Here is a 16,991-nt window from a genome sequence, read left to right on the forward strand (position 1 = left end):
TCCCACATTGTATGGGTGGAGGGATGGAAAGAAGGAGCTTCCCTCAAAGTCTCAACACCCAGGCAAGCTCTTATGGGAGAAGATGGTTCGATTCATAATAGAGACAGTAGAAACTCTCCTACCGGAATATAGACTAGGTACTACAGGGTAACCAGAGGGGGTATAAGTTTGTCGCCGGCCTGGTGTGAGTCAGACTGTATTTGGACTACAGTGTTATAACACTTTAGTTTCCCTAAACTGTAATGGTTCAATCAAATTAAATCCTGGGGCCTCAGATGCTTTGAATTTTCTGCTAGAGAACTTCTCTAGTGCTATTATTCCAGTGAGTAGACTAGCACTCAAAGTACACTAGCAGAATGCCTCAACAAAAATACAAATCCTAGGATTCCAGAGGATGGGGCCAGGGAAGTTAAAGTTGTGTCAAATAGCTATAACTACGTCATGCAGATACACTCAACTCACGCCTATAATATTTAGCCATATGTAAACCATTCCACCAGTGAAAAGCCAAGGTGAGGATTAAGAGCAGCAAAACACATGATGTAATGACATGACAATATGTATTAAATAAGCTTCAGTGTTACAGAATCCAACTTCCCATTTTTGGTAGCAAGGCCACATCCAGGGCAATGTACTGTACAGTTCTACTCTTAGGCAACTGTAGGCATGTGCACCAGGAACCTACCAAGCCAGGCTAACAGTACAAATACACCAAGGTGCCATCCTTTTTGTCTGAGAATGCACTACATAATTCTACAAGGTATTATTTTTAACAATAAATTGGAATGAACAGTATGCATTATATTGGAAAAGCCAATATTTCACAGATCCTGGTTCCAATCCGAAACTGAGTACATCCATATTTTTTCTAGTTCTCCAAGTTTAATTAAATGATACCTATCATCAAACCTGGGCCAGAAGGCTCTAATATGAAAAAATCTGACTTGATTTCAAACTATGGCAAAATCCTGCAGCAGAACAACAAAACAGGCAAGATGCAGCAAGGAGTGAGGATATCAAAACAGCAATCAGAAGCACAATTCATTTCAGCAGAATTTATTTCCTAGAAACTGAACTCATATTTGTGTAAATATCTTTCAGTGATTTTAGGAGCAGAGGAATTAGTCATCAGTTTCAACCTTTCCATATGTCATTATATACCTTACACTCAATTTTCTTTGTACTTTTCTGTTTGTTTTATCTTAAAATAGGCTAGATAAAATGTAGTTAAGTTTGAAAACACTCTAGTCTCCTCACATCCTCAAATGAAACAAGGCAAAGTTGATATTTCTGAATTTGCTTGCATCTCACCATGTTTTTTAATCCATGCTCCAATATTTCCCTCACCAAATCTGCCAAATTGTCAGTCACACTCAACTGGCTAAATTTTGGACTTTAAAATCCCCCCCCCCCCCCCCCCCCCAAGAAATTATAGAATATACCACAGAATTATATTCCATTTCATTTATCAACACTTTAACATTACAAGGAATAGTAAGGTAGAAGTGTGGAAGAATTACATTGTAATCTATAAAGGCTAGCAATAATTCACACTCTAGCAATTAGATTATGAATTATTGCTAGCTATATAATATATATAATATATGTAAACATGATCTCGAATATTAATTTAAACAATGCTAGTCAGGTAGTGGTAAGGAACACTTTTTAGTACAATCTTATTTTTCAATGCTATTTTGAAGCCCAAAATCCCATTATATGAGTGTAAGGAACTTTATTTATACAGGAGAGTTTTCTTATTTCTATTCTGCTGATCTATAGCTCCTCCAGCTGTCTATGTGCTCCACTCCCCCACCCACCCCAGAAGATAAATCTGTACAATCCTGCAAAAAAGTACTTGAAATAGAAAACTGATAGAACATTTGATTTTTAAAAATGTATCATGGAAAGGCTATATATTTCAGAGCTGAAAAAACTATCACCTTAAAAGTACAATTGAATTATAAAGCGATGATATTAATAATTTTAATTACAATTATTTAAAAGGTTTAATTATAAAATGATCAGTTATTCAACCAGTCAGTCTGCAGTACGGTAGTACAAATGCCAAAACAATGGTCCAAAACACACTGCAGAAATAATCCTGTTTGAGATCACTTTAACTGCACTGGCTCAATGATAGGGAATTCTGGGAACTGTAAGTTTATGAGATGTTTTGCCTTCTTGGTCAGAGAGCTCTGGTGTCACAATAAACTACAATTCCCAGATTTCCCTAGCACCGAACTGGGGCTGTTAAAGCAGTCTCAGACTGGGTTATTTCTGTAGTGTGCTTTGGACCATAGTCTTGCTTGCTTTCTCATGTATTATTTCTACCAGGCAATCTGTTCAATAAGGCAGGTGCATCCCTCACAACAGCTAGGTGTCACAGGTAGGGCTTTTTCAGTAGTAGCACCAAGCCTTAGGACAAGATTGAGAAGGATGTGCCCATTCAGGAAAAGTTAAACTGCCACTCTCACCATTGGTTAATATAAACTATGCTGGTGAGTTCTGGCAGGAATTGTAGTCCAGCATCTAGAGAGCTGCCTGATTCCGAATCCTCCCTTTGAACATCCACTCCCAAGGAAGTCTATCTGGACATATAATTTAAGGTGCAGTTTAAAGTGGGTTGGGATGGCCGGTGGCTTCCATGTCAAGGGTATAACGAATATGATCTGTGTTTTGTTTTAGGGATTAAAAGAGCTATCCAAAGTGCTGAACTCTATTCCTAAACTAGCTCCTTTAAAAAATGGAATAAAGAATAGATTCACTACACCCCACAACCTTGATGTGGAAGCCACCAAACTCTTTATGCTACTGTAACAGAGCTATGCACATTTCTATGGGCTGTTTGAATAATTTGCTGTTCTGTTTGTTTACTGCTTGTTAATTTTTTTTGTTTTGTTTTAGCTACAGGTTGAACATCCCTCATCTGAAAGGCTTGGAACCAGAAGTGTTCTGTATTTTGGATTTCTTCAGATTTTGGATATCTCTATTTGTATATACAAAATGAGACTTAATGAAGCTGGAGAGAGGCTGAGGATCTGTGAAATGCTGGGAGGAATGATTCTCACACTTTAACAGATCCTCACATCTCTCTCTAGAAGCATCTCACTCCAGCCTTGCAGATACAGTACAGGTACATACTATGCTACTTGTGTTGCAGCTCAAAAAGTTTTGGATTTTGATGTGCTTCAGATTTTGGAATTCTATGTAAGAAATACACAAGCCATACTATTTTTATGTCTGACATTCTGCTTTCTATGATGAGACAGTGGGGTTCTTTAATCCTCCTATGCTAATGGGGTTGCTAATAAACCCAGCAGAGGTTTAAAATATTTGTAAGACATCATTAACAAACATGAATTGCTTCACACTCTATATATTATTCAACAGTTATGATGTCTAGGATCTTGTGCTATTTCATCCCCCTTCTCATTCAATCACTTTAAAATATATATATAAATTATGAAGCTTTCAGGGGTCCAGTTCACCCCTATATAAATGAATGGACAATTAAAGCTACCAAATGTCTAAGCTAACTGGGATCACATTCTTTCTCTAGCAAACACCTGAAACAGAGTAAAAGAATATATGCAGAATGCTAAGTTCTCATAAATTCACTTTTGCACCGCTGTCACTTTCAAGAGCACTAGAGTTGAAAAAGTTTATATCTAGTCTGTGCACACAGAAAAACCAACAATAAATATGGCATTAAAAAACAGTGGCGAGTGTACTGGACCACCAAGGTGTATTTCGCTCAAGGAGATTTATTTTCCTCCAAGTTGGTTTCCTCTGAACACAGGCACCAATACTGCCATAGCACAGACTAACAAAACTACTTTCTTATTTGTAATGTTCTTTTGGAGAAATTCCTAGCAGAGGATTGGGGTACACTGAACTTCTTTCTTCCATTATTTAATATAAACTCAGAAGACTGGTTTGATTTTTGTTTTCTCCTTTATTTTACCTACATGTATATTTTAAATTTCTCTTTTGCTTTCTCTTCTATTTCCTGAGCACTTTTGTTTTTAAAAATGAGAAATTTTAGTGAATGCTGTGAGGTCTAATGTACCTCAGGAGTTTGTGTGTTAGACCACGTTTTTGAAATGCAATACCAATAACCTATCTTTTCAATATTAATTTGTAATTATTCTGAGATTAAATCAAATTTGTTTCCAGCTTGGAATTCTAAAAGTTTTTCTGGATCCACAATAGCAGATTGATACTATCAAAATAAGTGACAAAGGAGATTATTACAAATATGGTAGGATTTGCATTAATGTGCAGATTTATCTATCTCTTTGTTGTCATAGCTATTCATTAAAATGCACATAAGCATGAAGTCGTATTTTTAGAAAACAAACATCCATTAATCTTGCAACTCCTCTCACTTACATACTTGCCCTTCAGTTCTGTAGATGCTTGTTGGAATGATGGCATCATTCTTTTGCAAACTCCACACCCTAACAGGAAAGAGAAAGAGAAATCAATAATCATAATGCTAAAGTGACTCTCCAACAGCAAAAGCAAGCAAACAATACTTCTATGTGTAGCCTGTCATTTCAACTGAACAGAAACACAGTTAGGTCTCAATGGCCACGGTCTAGATTTAAGCACCTTCACTCAGCCATATATTCCAAAGTTTTAGACAATCAAATGTATATATTTTTCTTATGTCTCTTTGATAAGTTATTGTAATGATATTTTTGCTTTTAAAAACTGTACATTCTGGAAATTTATTTAGATACAGTGGACGAACTGAAGTCCCAAAGATGATATTTGGCATCCCACCCCAATCAAGCTACTTATCAATCATGCCACTGTCCCTTTTTATATCAAAAGAAGATACACTAGAACTTGCCAAGGGGCAATAGAGACAGGGGACAGAGACTATTGACTATACCTGTGCTTCACACAACCCACAGAGAAGAATAACACAGGACTATGGAGCCAATACCCTGAACCAGTGAAGGCACAACAACAAAGAACAGGTCCATAAAAACTGGACTTGCTGGAACACCACTAGCTCTGAGAGACTTTCAAAACACAACCCACCTTTACATAAGTGTTAGAGCAGAGGATGCGCCAGTTTTTATTTTCATAACCATTATCTGCAGGAGACCTATTTTATCCTGTTTTTTAAAAAATTCACTATTGATCGGTTTGTCCTGGTTTATTCATCTTGTTAAATAAAGTTTGTTTTACTACGTGGTATAATTGCTTTGTATTTTATTCATGTGTTCTTTCTTACCTTTAGGCAACACAGGATCCACACATAGGTTCTATAGGCTTAATTTAGATAAGTCTTAGGAATTTAACTGAAGCACCCTTCATCATATTAAGTACACAGACATCAAGAAACCAGCAGTGGCAGTGTTGGCTTGATTACTAAGAAACAGTAATAATTCAAAGATAAGCCTCCATTAGGACTCAGAGACTTCTGATGTCTGAAGACTGATTTGACAGTAAAAGAGGGGACACAGCCAAATCTTCTGGCTTTAACATGCTAAAAACAACGTGCACGTAATGCTAAGCAAATTTTAAAAAATAATCTTGTAAATTGGCACTTTATTATAATGCTAAGCAGAGCACTTTGTGTATGGATAAGAAGCAGAAGACTAGGGCTTAGACTCAATACTGTAATATCCTCAGTAGTGCTTTGCATTTCAGATCACAGCAGCAGCCTGCTCCAGGAGCGGGCCATCCAATTCCCACAGTCCTGGGCCAAGTGAGGCCAAAGTGGGCCCTGGCCTCTCCTTTTGGCCCATTTGCATTGGTCCTGAGATGACTGACTCCTTTGACCATATGAGTCAGCATTTGCATGGAGTAAACTGGGGGGGAAATGACAAGAGACGATGATGATACCATACCTTTTCATCATTCTCTTTTTACTCCTTCCTATGTACTTTTTAAAATTTGTATTTTATATTTTGATACACATGGATTTTCCCTCCCCCTTTTAAAAATGTTTTAACTGGACTTTTAAAAGTATGACTACATAGAAAATAAACAATAAAGAATAAGAGAGGAAGTACATAGCATATGATCAAGGGCAAGGCATATACATTGATATAGGCTGTCCATATTTCCAAAAATATATTTTCTTGAATTTGACATCTACAAAGCATGTATTCAAGTGTCGCTAAACAGGAAGATCTTCTGACCATTCAGCAATGGAGGATAAATGTTTATCTTTCCAACCTTGGAGTATAAGTCTTTTTACAAGAATAAAAACATATAGGAGTCAACAACACTGATCCTTGATTGAATTCCACATCACAGGAATGTAATTTGAAAGAAAATGCACATCCACAAATACCAAAGGCTCTCTCTCTGTCTTATTCTTTGTAAAATACACTTCTAATACTGATGGTTATAAAAATAAGTCGGCAGAATGTTTTAAGAACTGGGAAGTGCCTAATATCCATTATTCATTTCTTTCAAAGTCCAGAAGCATCTCATGAAACTTTCTTAGGATTTAAAAATGCTGAATGATTTATGTTTAACTGTTAATTATTTCATTAACAAATTATTATCTAATACAGTACGGGGATGTGCAGCCAGTGTGGCCCCGATCTGGCCTTTCCAGGGCGTGAAAAGGAGCCATAAAAAGCAGGGTGCTGTTCCATGGAACTGTCTGCAGAATTCTAATACATGAAAATGTGGGTCCATTCCAACAATATCAGGAAAGTCAGAAATCAAAGAATTAGGTATACACAGAAAAAAGTCCTGTCAAACAACATTCACTAATTATACATTTTTAATGTAAACAGCAAAAGTATTATTTTAAAAATTAATCTGGCTCTTTCCCAATTAAGTAAAAATATGAAAATATTCCTGGATGCCTTCTGAATGTGCTGGCCAATGGCCATGTGTGCTGGAGATTATAGGAGTTGTAGTATAACACACTTGAACACTCAGAGATCACCTGTCTGTGGAAGGCTGATCTATAGGCTAAAGGAAGGGGTAAATGTGTACTACAGAAAGGGCTTGTGTTATAGAAAATAGTTGCTTGCAAGAGAGGCCAAACTGTGAAGGTGTTCCAATAACATGCACTCTCCCTGCAAGAATGATTTACAGGCATATATCAGACAATATTGCTTCAAACTGAAATAAAACAGCAGGCAATTGCAACACATGCAAGGAACCAGAAAAGAGCAAGGCCATTCGGAGATGAGTCCACAAACACTGAAGTGCATGTAGAACTATAAGAGAACAGCAGTTAAGTATAAATCTGCATGAAGGAACATAATGTCATCTCAAGAGAAAGGTTAGGAGGAGGAGTCCTCACAGACAGTGGCTTTATCAGTACTCATTATTTATTGGAACTCACATTAAAGAGAACAACACGTCAAGCAAGAAACAGCAGATTTTGCAGTGCAATAGAAGTGGTACAATGCAACATGACCTTGATGAATTAAAATAAAAGGTCTCAACACTCTAGCTCTCAGTGATTCTGATAACCCATCTCACCTTAAGCTGCCTGCCCCTAATGATTTTAACATCCCTCCCCCTGTGATGGCTTTTGGATGTTTCCAGCTATTTGAACCAATCAGAATTGGTTACGGGGCTTGTGGGGAGGAAAGCACCTCCCCTCCACATAATCTTCCCAAGGAAAAGTGTTAATAGTTAAGGTACAAACTTGTCTACTGAAAGCCATACTATGTATCTTTTACTGGTAACTCAGACCCATCAGTAAAAGGACCTATAGCAACACAAGGACAACTCAAAGTTGTTCATATCTTGAGGGGCTGCTAGTTTAAAAGAAAAAAACAGCAGTGAACTCAGTACAAGGCCGTTTATCAGTGCATAACCTTATCTAGGGCACTGTCTTTATATTCCTTGCAGCTTCACTGCAGAGATAGGACAAGGACAATCCATCGTAAAACCTTGTTTGTTTGGGGATAGTGTTTGCAATTTCTCTATGGAACCAAATCCTCCTGTCACTGGGAGGTCTCCAAGATCCTTCACCACTTAATTCTGACCTGCTCCCTGCTACTGGAGATTAAATCTCCCTGACCTTGCTCAGCAGCTTGCTAACTTAGCCTTGCTGAAATGGTACACTCATTCTTCTTGTGCACTCAGACCATTTTTGCGTGAGTGTCAAGCCAGAGCCCATTGTTTTGTTATTGGATTATGGCTAAAGCAAATGTGATGCTCTGGACTGGCTACAATAGGCTACCTAAAAACAGCTTGAAAACTACTAGTCTCATGAAACCATGCACTAAGTCTGCAAGCAAATCTGAGTGTTTCTTTCTCTTTCAATAATTTAAGCAGAGTGCCCCCAGAGAAAACAGTTAAGTATTTGAAATATTACCATGCTGCACTGCTGAGAGTTTATACTGAAATACGGAATAAGTATAGAACAAGGAAGAATATAAAGACAACAAAACAGTGACAATGTACACATGGTATGGCCTTGGTGCACAAAGATACATATAATTTAACAGTGGGCCCATCACTATTATTCTGCTTGGACAAAGGACAATCAAATTTAAAAAATAAATTCAAGATCTTGCACTTAAGATTACTTACAAGGGGCATAGAACATCAGCAGCACAGACTTATCTTCTTTCTTCAGAAGCCTCTTAAGTTCCTGAAAATGCCAACAGAAAAGCATGCCTTCATACAAATTCTGACCATAGGCAACATTATATAACCCTATAAGTTGTATACAAAATTTCTAAGCCTACAGAAAATAAGCCTTGTATTACAGGACTTTTAATATTTGCCAAAGAACTTGGAAATAAAGAAACCTAGGTCATCTACTGCTAGCACAAAGACTGATAAGCTGCAAAAATTGCTACAAAGACAAGTAGTTCTTAGGAAACTAGCATCTGCCATAGACTGTCCACCTGTTGATATCTCTTGTACGTGGACTAAACCTTCTCTGAAGTGGAATTTTAACAGCTGAAATTTGGTATTACTTTCATTAAGAAAGGAGTGCCATACCATCACTTACCTTGTTACATAACCAGCTTACCGGTAAGTATTCAGTTCACATAATATTTGTGAACTGTATCTGAGAAAACATCCAGGGGTAGCTGTGCTGTCAATATAGCAAATCCAATAACATCAAAAATTAACCAAGTCATGATACCTTTATTGGAACAATCAAAATGTGCAATATACATATTGCAAGCTTTCAAAGCTTCACTGACTTCTTCATTAGGAAAGGTGTTAAAAACATAACATCTTCAATTTATTTCTCCTGTATGTTTTTTAATACATTGCCTGATGAAGATGCCAGTAGAGATTCGAAAGCTTGCAACATGTGTATTATGCATTTTGGTTGTCCCAATAAAGGTATCAATGTTTGGTGGATTTTTAATGTTGTTGTATCTGAGAAAGCCAGTGTGGTTTGGCTGTTGAACTACAAAACTAGGATTGTGGAATTTCTTGTGCTCATTGAACTGTAAACTCAAAGTGGGATGAACTAGAAGGTTCTGGGTTGGGAGAAATGGAAAATATTTCTTGTGAAGGAGATATTGTACTAGGCATTCCCCTTGCAATGATGTCTCTTTCATATCCTTTTCAAGGGCTGGAATCTCACTTACTCTGCTATTTAGAAAAGACATGTCCTATGCTGTGGAGAGTGTCATGCGAATTGCAGGCCCTTAATTTTTAAGGGAAACTCTAAGAATAGATCAGTGGTGGAGAAAAGTGTTGAAGCACCACTTGAAGTTGTTTTTGCTGTGCTTCTGCAAGCGTTGTGTAGTGATCTGAATGGAGACCAGGTTTAGAATCCTCATTTGGCCATAAAACCCTGCTGGGTGACCTTGAGCAAGTCACTCTCTCTCAGCCTCTGAGGAAGGCAAGAGCAAAACTTGAAGGCACACAAAAACAAATCTGTTCTTTGCTTGTGGCAAATGTGGTCTCAGTTACAGATCTTGGTTTATGGTTTATAGAGCTTAATGTAATTTATAGCCAAGAGGCAGAAGAACTGGAAGCACTGGCCACACACCACAATTGTCCAAGGGTTTATAAACCACGGTGTATGGACAATCATCCATCCACAGATGGGATTAGGAGGAAAACTGGTCTCTCTCACTCTCTTTGTATAAAATAGGGCATATATGGAACAGCTGTTGGATTTACTGATACAGGGGCATTGAATATTCTCTGGATTTTATCTCTCCTCCTCCCAGAGCTGCTACAAGTTGAATGGGAGCCCTGCTGGTGTTGGAAATCACTAGGAGATCTTCCATTCAAATTGTAGAAACTCTGGGGAGAGCAGAGTGCATTTGTTTCCCTCAGAATGAGAGAGATACTTGGCAGACTGATATGGACTGTGGTGTATATTGGGAGAAGATGAATTGCTCTCAAGGGGAAAACAGCCAATTGTTTTTTCATGTACCTTAAGATAATTCAGCATGAATTTGCTAACAGCAGATCCTGACAACTTTCTAGTAACCACAAAGATGTTACATGTGGAATACTGTCACTGACTCAGGGACGTAGCCAAGGGGGGGGGTCTGTACTCCCCCTTCCATTAGAAAAACGAATGGCATGCGCTGCTGCACCACTGCATTATAATGGTGGCACTTAGTCTGGACTGCCCCCCCTTCCTAAAATCCTGGCTATGTTCCTGACTGATTTGTAAATAGATGCATTTGTTTTCCAGCTGATACATTCCCATGAATAAGGTTAATCCAAAATAGACTAGCAGGCCAATCTTCGAGTGGGATTTACAAAGAAGGGATTTATTCAGAAAGTTAAGAAGTATCTCATCTGTACCAACAGACTTATGAACAAATGTACATCCATGTTAGAATCATGGTTTTGATACTGCTATTTATGTTCTGCATGTATCATCTGAGCATATGTCTTCCATTTTTAAAAATTAATTTGTACTGGGATTTTTTTGCACAGGTTGAATGTGACTTTTTCATGGGTAGATGAGATTGTATGCTTTTACTTTCTGATGGTCAATGTACACAAACGTTAAAAATGCTGTATACAATTACCTTCATATGTACAAAGTGCACATGAAACTTAAATGAATTCTGTATTTAGACTTGGGCCCCATCTCCAATATATCTCATTATGTCTTTGCAAATATCCCAAAATCCAAAGAAATCTGAAATCCAAAACACTTCTAGTCCCAAGCATTTTGGATCAGGGATTCTAAATCTGTATTATCATCACTGTATATTTTTTTCTCATTTATACTGTGACAATATTATTTTAGCATCATAATTAAAAGCTGCCTAGCATAATCTTTAGGGGTGGGTTTCTAACTCCTTCAAGTAAAGAATGGAGGAGTAAGGATCCCCATCACAAGAATATACAGTATTAAGATGTTTATAACAGTAATGACTTACAAATATATTGGTTGTGGCTCACTTCACACCATATTTAACTTTATAAACAGAACACTATGGAACAGAAATTTATTTAAAGTAAATATAAAACCAATTTCCTTTCCATTAAACCCTGAAGTTTAACAATAACAAATTGGTCTAGAAGCGTAAGGTCCCATTCAGGCCTAATCGGAAACCACAGGTAATGTGAATGAGTCACAACAAGTCTCTGGCTCCAACATTCCCTGCTGTTCTTCTTTTGCATGTAGAAGGCGACTGATGTTAGGAGCATTTGATTCTTGTTAAACTAACCAGGGTTTCTTTGACACTTGAATTCCAGGAACCGTATTTTTAAGAATACTGTTCAAAAATAAAAATCCCAAACCATAGTTTTATCCTGTTTTGTTCTCAGAAACATGGTTAAATTAAACTACAGTACCTCTATAGTTTTAAGGTCACAATGAAAGTTTGTTTAAAACTCAGACCAGAAGGTTCCAAACTTCTTTTCTTGGGAACAAAAGTGAAGAGAGGGGTATATGGGCCCAGAATTCACCACAGTTCCTTTCTATTAGATGAAACCTAAGGATATAAATGAACCAGCATGGTTTTGGTTTGAGTATTGGACTAGGACACTGGGAGACCAGGGTTCAAATCCCTGCTCAAATGAAAATTTTACACTTAAGGCACAAAAATCAAATGTACTGATATGGGGATCTTGAGATTATTGTTGATCATAGCTTGAATATCAGCCAGCAGTGTGATGTCGCAGTGAAGAAGGCAAATGTTGTCTTTGCATTACCAGAAGAATAGTTTCCAAGCTGAGAGAAGTAATAGTCTACCACTATTCTCCATTGATCAGGGTTCACTTAGAGAAGTGTGTTCCATTCTGGGCATCTCATTTGCAAAAGGATATAGACAAGCTGGAGTGAGTTCAGAAAGGGGCAACAAGGATGACAAGAGGTACAGAGAACAAAACATATGAAGAAAAGTTGAAGGATGTGAAGTCGAAGGCTTTTATGGCCAGAATCCATAGATTGGGGGGGGGGGGGGTGGGGGGGTTGGGCTATGTGCTGAGTTCTGGAAAAGTTTATTCCTGACGTTTGGCCAGCATCTGGGGCTGGCATCTTCAGAGAATGATGGCATGGGAGTGAGTGGGGTATATTGATACTGTGTGACTCTTAGTTGAGAGGAAGTGATTTACATGTGTTTGTCTGTTGTTGAATGGCAAAGCCTCAGGGTGCTCATTTAATTAATGATCCATTGTCTGCTGAGGAACCCCCCTGAAATCCATTGAAATCCACAAACATCTGGACAACTTCAATAGGAAAGAAGAAAACCTTAAAGTAAACAAAAGCCTGTTACAGACTGCCAAAATAAAGCTGCTTTAGGTCTCTTGGGAGGTATGCTGTTTAAATGATGCATGCACCCTAAGAATCCAGAAGCTGCACCAAAGCTGCACTCCAGTGTTTAGGAATGGAGTGTGGCTTTGGCGCGACCTCCAGACTCTTAGGACCCATGCATCATTTAAATAGCATACCTCCAAACAGACCCGAAACAGCTTTATTTTGGCAGTCTGTAACAGGCCAAAGTTTGGCTACCAGTCCTGAAAAACACTAAAATCAAGACCCAGCCCAGGCAAATGAAAACCACCGAGGGTGAGAGGGATTCCCAGCAGACAATGGACTGTTGATTAAATAGACACCCCGTGGCCTTGCCATTCAACAACATACAAACACAGCGATTAACATGTAATTCACTTCCTCCAAATCACACAGTATATATATACCCCACTCTCTCCCATGCCAGCATTCTCTGAAGATGCCAGCCACAGATGCTGTGGCAAAATATCAAGAAATTTTTTTTACAGAACATGACCACATAGCCTGAAAACCGCACAAAAAACAGAAGTTGAAGGAGCTGTGCACATTCATCTTGATGAAGAGAAGGCTGAGGGATGACACGATCACACTTATTAAATACTACAAGAGCTGCCACAAAGAGGAGGGTGCTGGCTTGTTCTTTGCTGCCTTGGAGGATAAAACTAGGTCTAATGGTTTCAAGTTACAGACGGATAGATTTCAAATGAACATTAGGAGGCATTTCTTGACAGTGAGAGCGATCCGTAAATGGAACTCATTGCCTAGAAAGGTGATGATATCTCCTTCTCTGGACATCTTCAGAAAAATGCTGGACAGCTACCTGATGGGGATGCTCCAGCTGGAGATCCTGCATTGAGCAGGAGGTCTGACCTGAAAGTCCTTAAGGCGTCTTCCAATTCTATGGCGTGTTACAGACCACCCAAACGGGGCGGTCTTGCGCTGCTGCCGGTTGCTGCATCCGAGAACCGCAGCAGCCAAACCGTGCAGTTCCCGGGTGCAGCAACAAAGAAGTGCCAAAATGGCGCTTCTTCCTGGGCCCCGGAAGAGGCGCCTCAAAGTGCGATGGCACTTCCGGTGCGCGACGTCCGGATGCTGCGCATCCATGATGTCAAAATGGTGGCACCCATCTGTATAGGGTGCCGCCATTTTGACACACTCATTACGCGCGAGGGGCAAGGCGCATCAGGAAGCGCCGCCCCTCGCATGTAATGATGGCGCCTCAAGGGGCCTGTCTGTAATGTGCCCAAGATTCCATGTACTATAATGTTCACGGAACCTGCAGCTCTGATGGATAATCATGGGTTTAGGCCAATGTTCTTCAATGAAACATGTACTCCATTCTTAAAGACTAGGTTCAAAAGAAAGATAAATAGCTTGTTTGCTCATTGCCTTTAAACAGAAACCAATGTAGGGCAATGGGGAGCTATGAGAATGGATTTTTCAGAGCCAGTATAAGGGGAAAGACAAGATGAAAATTTTAAATTGAAAATGACCCCAAGAGAGCTTGTAATAGAGAAAAGAAAGGTGAGCATTAAAAATTAATCTTCTTACAAAAAATGAATGCCAAAGTAACTGTTCCTAATATAAGAATGAAAGCTAAGAAATTGAAATGACTCTATGAAATACCAGCCAGGGACCAATCAATTAAAATTTAAAATCAATAGAGTGGGAAAAATACAATATACTTTTCACAAAGATTCAAGAGAAAGAACATCAAGAAGAATAATGAGTCTGGTTTGCAAGACAAAGAAAAGTAGCAGTATGATTTAGGACTGCTTTCAGCTTTTATGAATCAAGCACTGTTAAACCAGAGGAATTCTGGGGAAGTCTTACCAGGTTTAGATCCTCTATTTGCTGCAAAGGAGATTGCAGATACATCCCAAGCCCTTTTCAAGGCACTAATTTCTCTAGATTGGGTCTGTACACCTCAATAACTCTAATTTTTCCTCAAAGGATTTTCTTATGACTGTTAAATTCCTCTCAGTGATTCAGACATAAAACCTTTGTTCCACACAAGTATTTACAATACTAGTCAACATACCTTTTCACTGTCAACATGGACAACATCTTTGGCATCAGGATCCTCTTCCCACAAAGGAGCTCCTTCTGGATCCTTGAGGAAGGCCACCATTGACTACAATGACATGGAAAGAGAGACAAGTGTTTTCAATCATAAATAAAGCTAAACAACAGGACCTAGGGTTTTCATTGTTGCTGCTGTTGTGTGCCTTCAGGTAATCTCTGATTTATAGCAACCCTAAGTTGAACCTATCCTGAGGTTTTCTTGGCAATACTTCTTCAGAGGTTTGCCATTGCCTTCCCCAAGGTCACACAGTGGGTTTCATGACCAAGCTGGGAATCGAATCCTGGTCTCCAGAGCCACAGTCCAATGTTCAAATTACACTGCCATGTTGGCTCTCAGATTCCTAAAGAGAACATGTTACTCAAATCTGTGAATAATCAAATCTACAAAAGTCAAAGCCACAAACATGGAGCGCTGACTGTACAATGAACCCCCCCAATGCTAACTTTGCCTTTCTGATTTTACAGACAGAATTAACTGTTCTTCATTTAAAAAAAAAAACAACTAAATTCACAGTAGTTTTAAAAAAATATCCCAGAAGTCTTGAAATTGTGGTATTGTTAGTGTAGTCAGTGGAATGCTAGACTAGGGCTGGATGCACCTAGATTCAAATGTCCCTTAGCTAACCAGCACATTACCCATGGCCTACATCAGTCACCAACTCCCAACCTAACTCATCACCACCATGATATTGTGAGCATCAAAGTGGAGCATGAAGCAGTATTTAAAGATAGCTCTTCGTTCTTTGAAGGAAAGCTAGAATATAAATGAATTAGTCTGAACATGAGAGTCAGGTTCTTGCTGTCTAAAGCTTTTACCCCACTTTACATGTCAAATGCAGATATGGGTCTCTTCAAAAAGTTCTCTAACCCCATTTTGAAATCTCACAAATTTGATTTTTCCTTCCAAAGAACAGATTCTCTACTCTTGGCTTGGTACACTTTGATGTGGTGCCCTTTAGCCATCAGACCCTGGAGGAGCTCAAGTATAATCCCCAATTTGGTTCTGTTACAAACTTTGCAGTAAGACATTTGATGCGGACCTCTCTTGGTCAGTAGAACAAAAATAGTTTTTTTATTAGTGGAGGGGGGGGGGGGGGATTACAATAGTAAAAGGCTGCTGGTGGATAATTACAGGTAGCCAGAATGGATAGCACAAGCTTCTAATCCCTAGGCACAATTTGGGTGATTAAAAAAATAACAACCACAAACCACAGGACTCTAAATAAGAAAACAAACAATAATTCTAATCATGTCTAAGCTATCCATTTCCCTTACTCTTACTTTGGTGGAAAACAAAAGTAGAAAAGAAAGGAACAGAAAATGAATGCTTTTTATTTAAAGTTCCATCAGGTATTCTTTCTGGTCATCTCCAACTCTTTAGGTCAGGCTAACCTCTGTACTGTTAACTCAGTGAAGCTTGTAATTCATTCCAATGTCTAAGCAAAAACTCTTATCATTCTTTCTACCATCACAGATCCACTTCAAAGGAATGGTTTCTCTTAAGGACCAGAATTAGAAACAGAAATATTCCATAGCAAAGGGAACACGAAACAAAACTTTCACTTCATTAATCTGTGTAAGTCAAACTATACATTTATAGTAAACTATAGTTAAGTGAGCAACTATTTTTAAGCTAACAACTTTAAAGACATATTCATGTGGAAAAAGAAAGTTTAAATCCTTCCACCCCTGTTGTATTTTACCAGTAATCCCTCTTCTGTGTGACTAGGGTTGCCATAACCCGGCTGGGGGTGGGACAATCCCGGGTTTTGACTACTAGGGGGCGTCCCTGCACGGTTTCCTCCTTGTCACGGGTGATGAGGTTGCCTTTGCTGGTCCTTGTAGAGCTGTGCGCAGGGCTAATGAGGAGGACTACCTCGGACCTCCTGAGGCTGGGGCTGAACAGCCCACCCCTTCTCCAGGCCTGAGCCTGTGAGCACTGGCAGGGGGCGGGGCTGTTCCAGCCCCAGTCTGCCTCCATTGGCCAGCCAGGCTCAGGAGGAGGAGCTCCTCCTCTGTTGGGCTGGGCTGCAGCCAGAGGGGAAGGAAAGGGCCATTTCCTTTGCCCTTTTTTGGCACCAGGGAGGAGGGGGGGAGGAGGAGGAGGAGGAAGTACTGTATGTATTTTTAAAATGCATTTTTTAAACTGTATTTTTAAAGTGCATTTTTAAACTGTGTTAAAAATGCATTTTTAAAGTGCCTTTTCTGTGTATTTGTGGTGCTT

At 39.0% G+C, this 16,991-nt stretch overlaps 2 protein-coding genes across 4 annotated transcripts in view; both read right to left on the reverse strand.

The window, feature by feature from the left end:
• SEC22A (SEC22 homolog A, vesicle trafficking protein) overlaps positions 1-16,991 on the reverse strand; it is a 1,054,631-nt gene that overhangs the window by 181,514 nt on the left and 856,126 nt on the right. The window lies entirely within an intron of this gene.
• Positions 1-16,991, reverse strand: part of PDIA5 (protein disulfide isomerase family A member 5) — a 213,893-nt gene that overhangs the window by 89,376 nt on the left and 107,526 nt on the right. For both annotated transcript variants that reach the window (XM_042445080.1, XM_042445081.1), the window contains 3 exons: positions 14,724-14,816; positions 8,536-8,596; positions 4,396-4,463 (listed from right to left, as the gene is read on the reverse strand). In XM_042445080.1, coding sequence (XP_042301014.1) covers positions 4,396-4,463; positions 8,536-8,596; positions 14,724-14,816 — 222 coding nt within the window. The remainder of the gene's footprint in view (positions 1-4,395; positions 4,464-8,535; positions 8,597-14,723; positions 14,817-16,991) is intronic.

This window comes from Sceloporus undulatus, chromosome 1 (genome assembly GCF_019175285.1).
Source record: "Sceloporus undulatus isolate JIND9_A2432 ecotype Alabama chromosome 1, SceUnd_v1.1, whole genome shotgun sequence".
In the NCBI taxonomy this organism is placed as follows: domain Eukaryota; kingdom Metazoa; phylum Chordata; class Lepidosauria; order Squamata; family Phrynosomatidae; genus Sceloporus; species Sceloporus undulatus.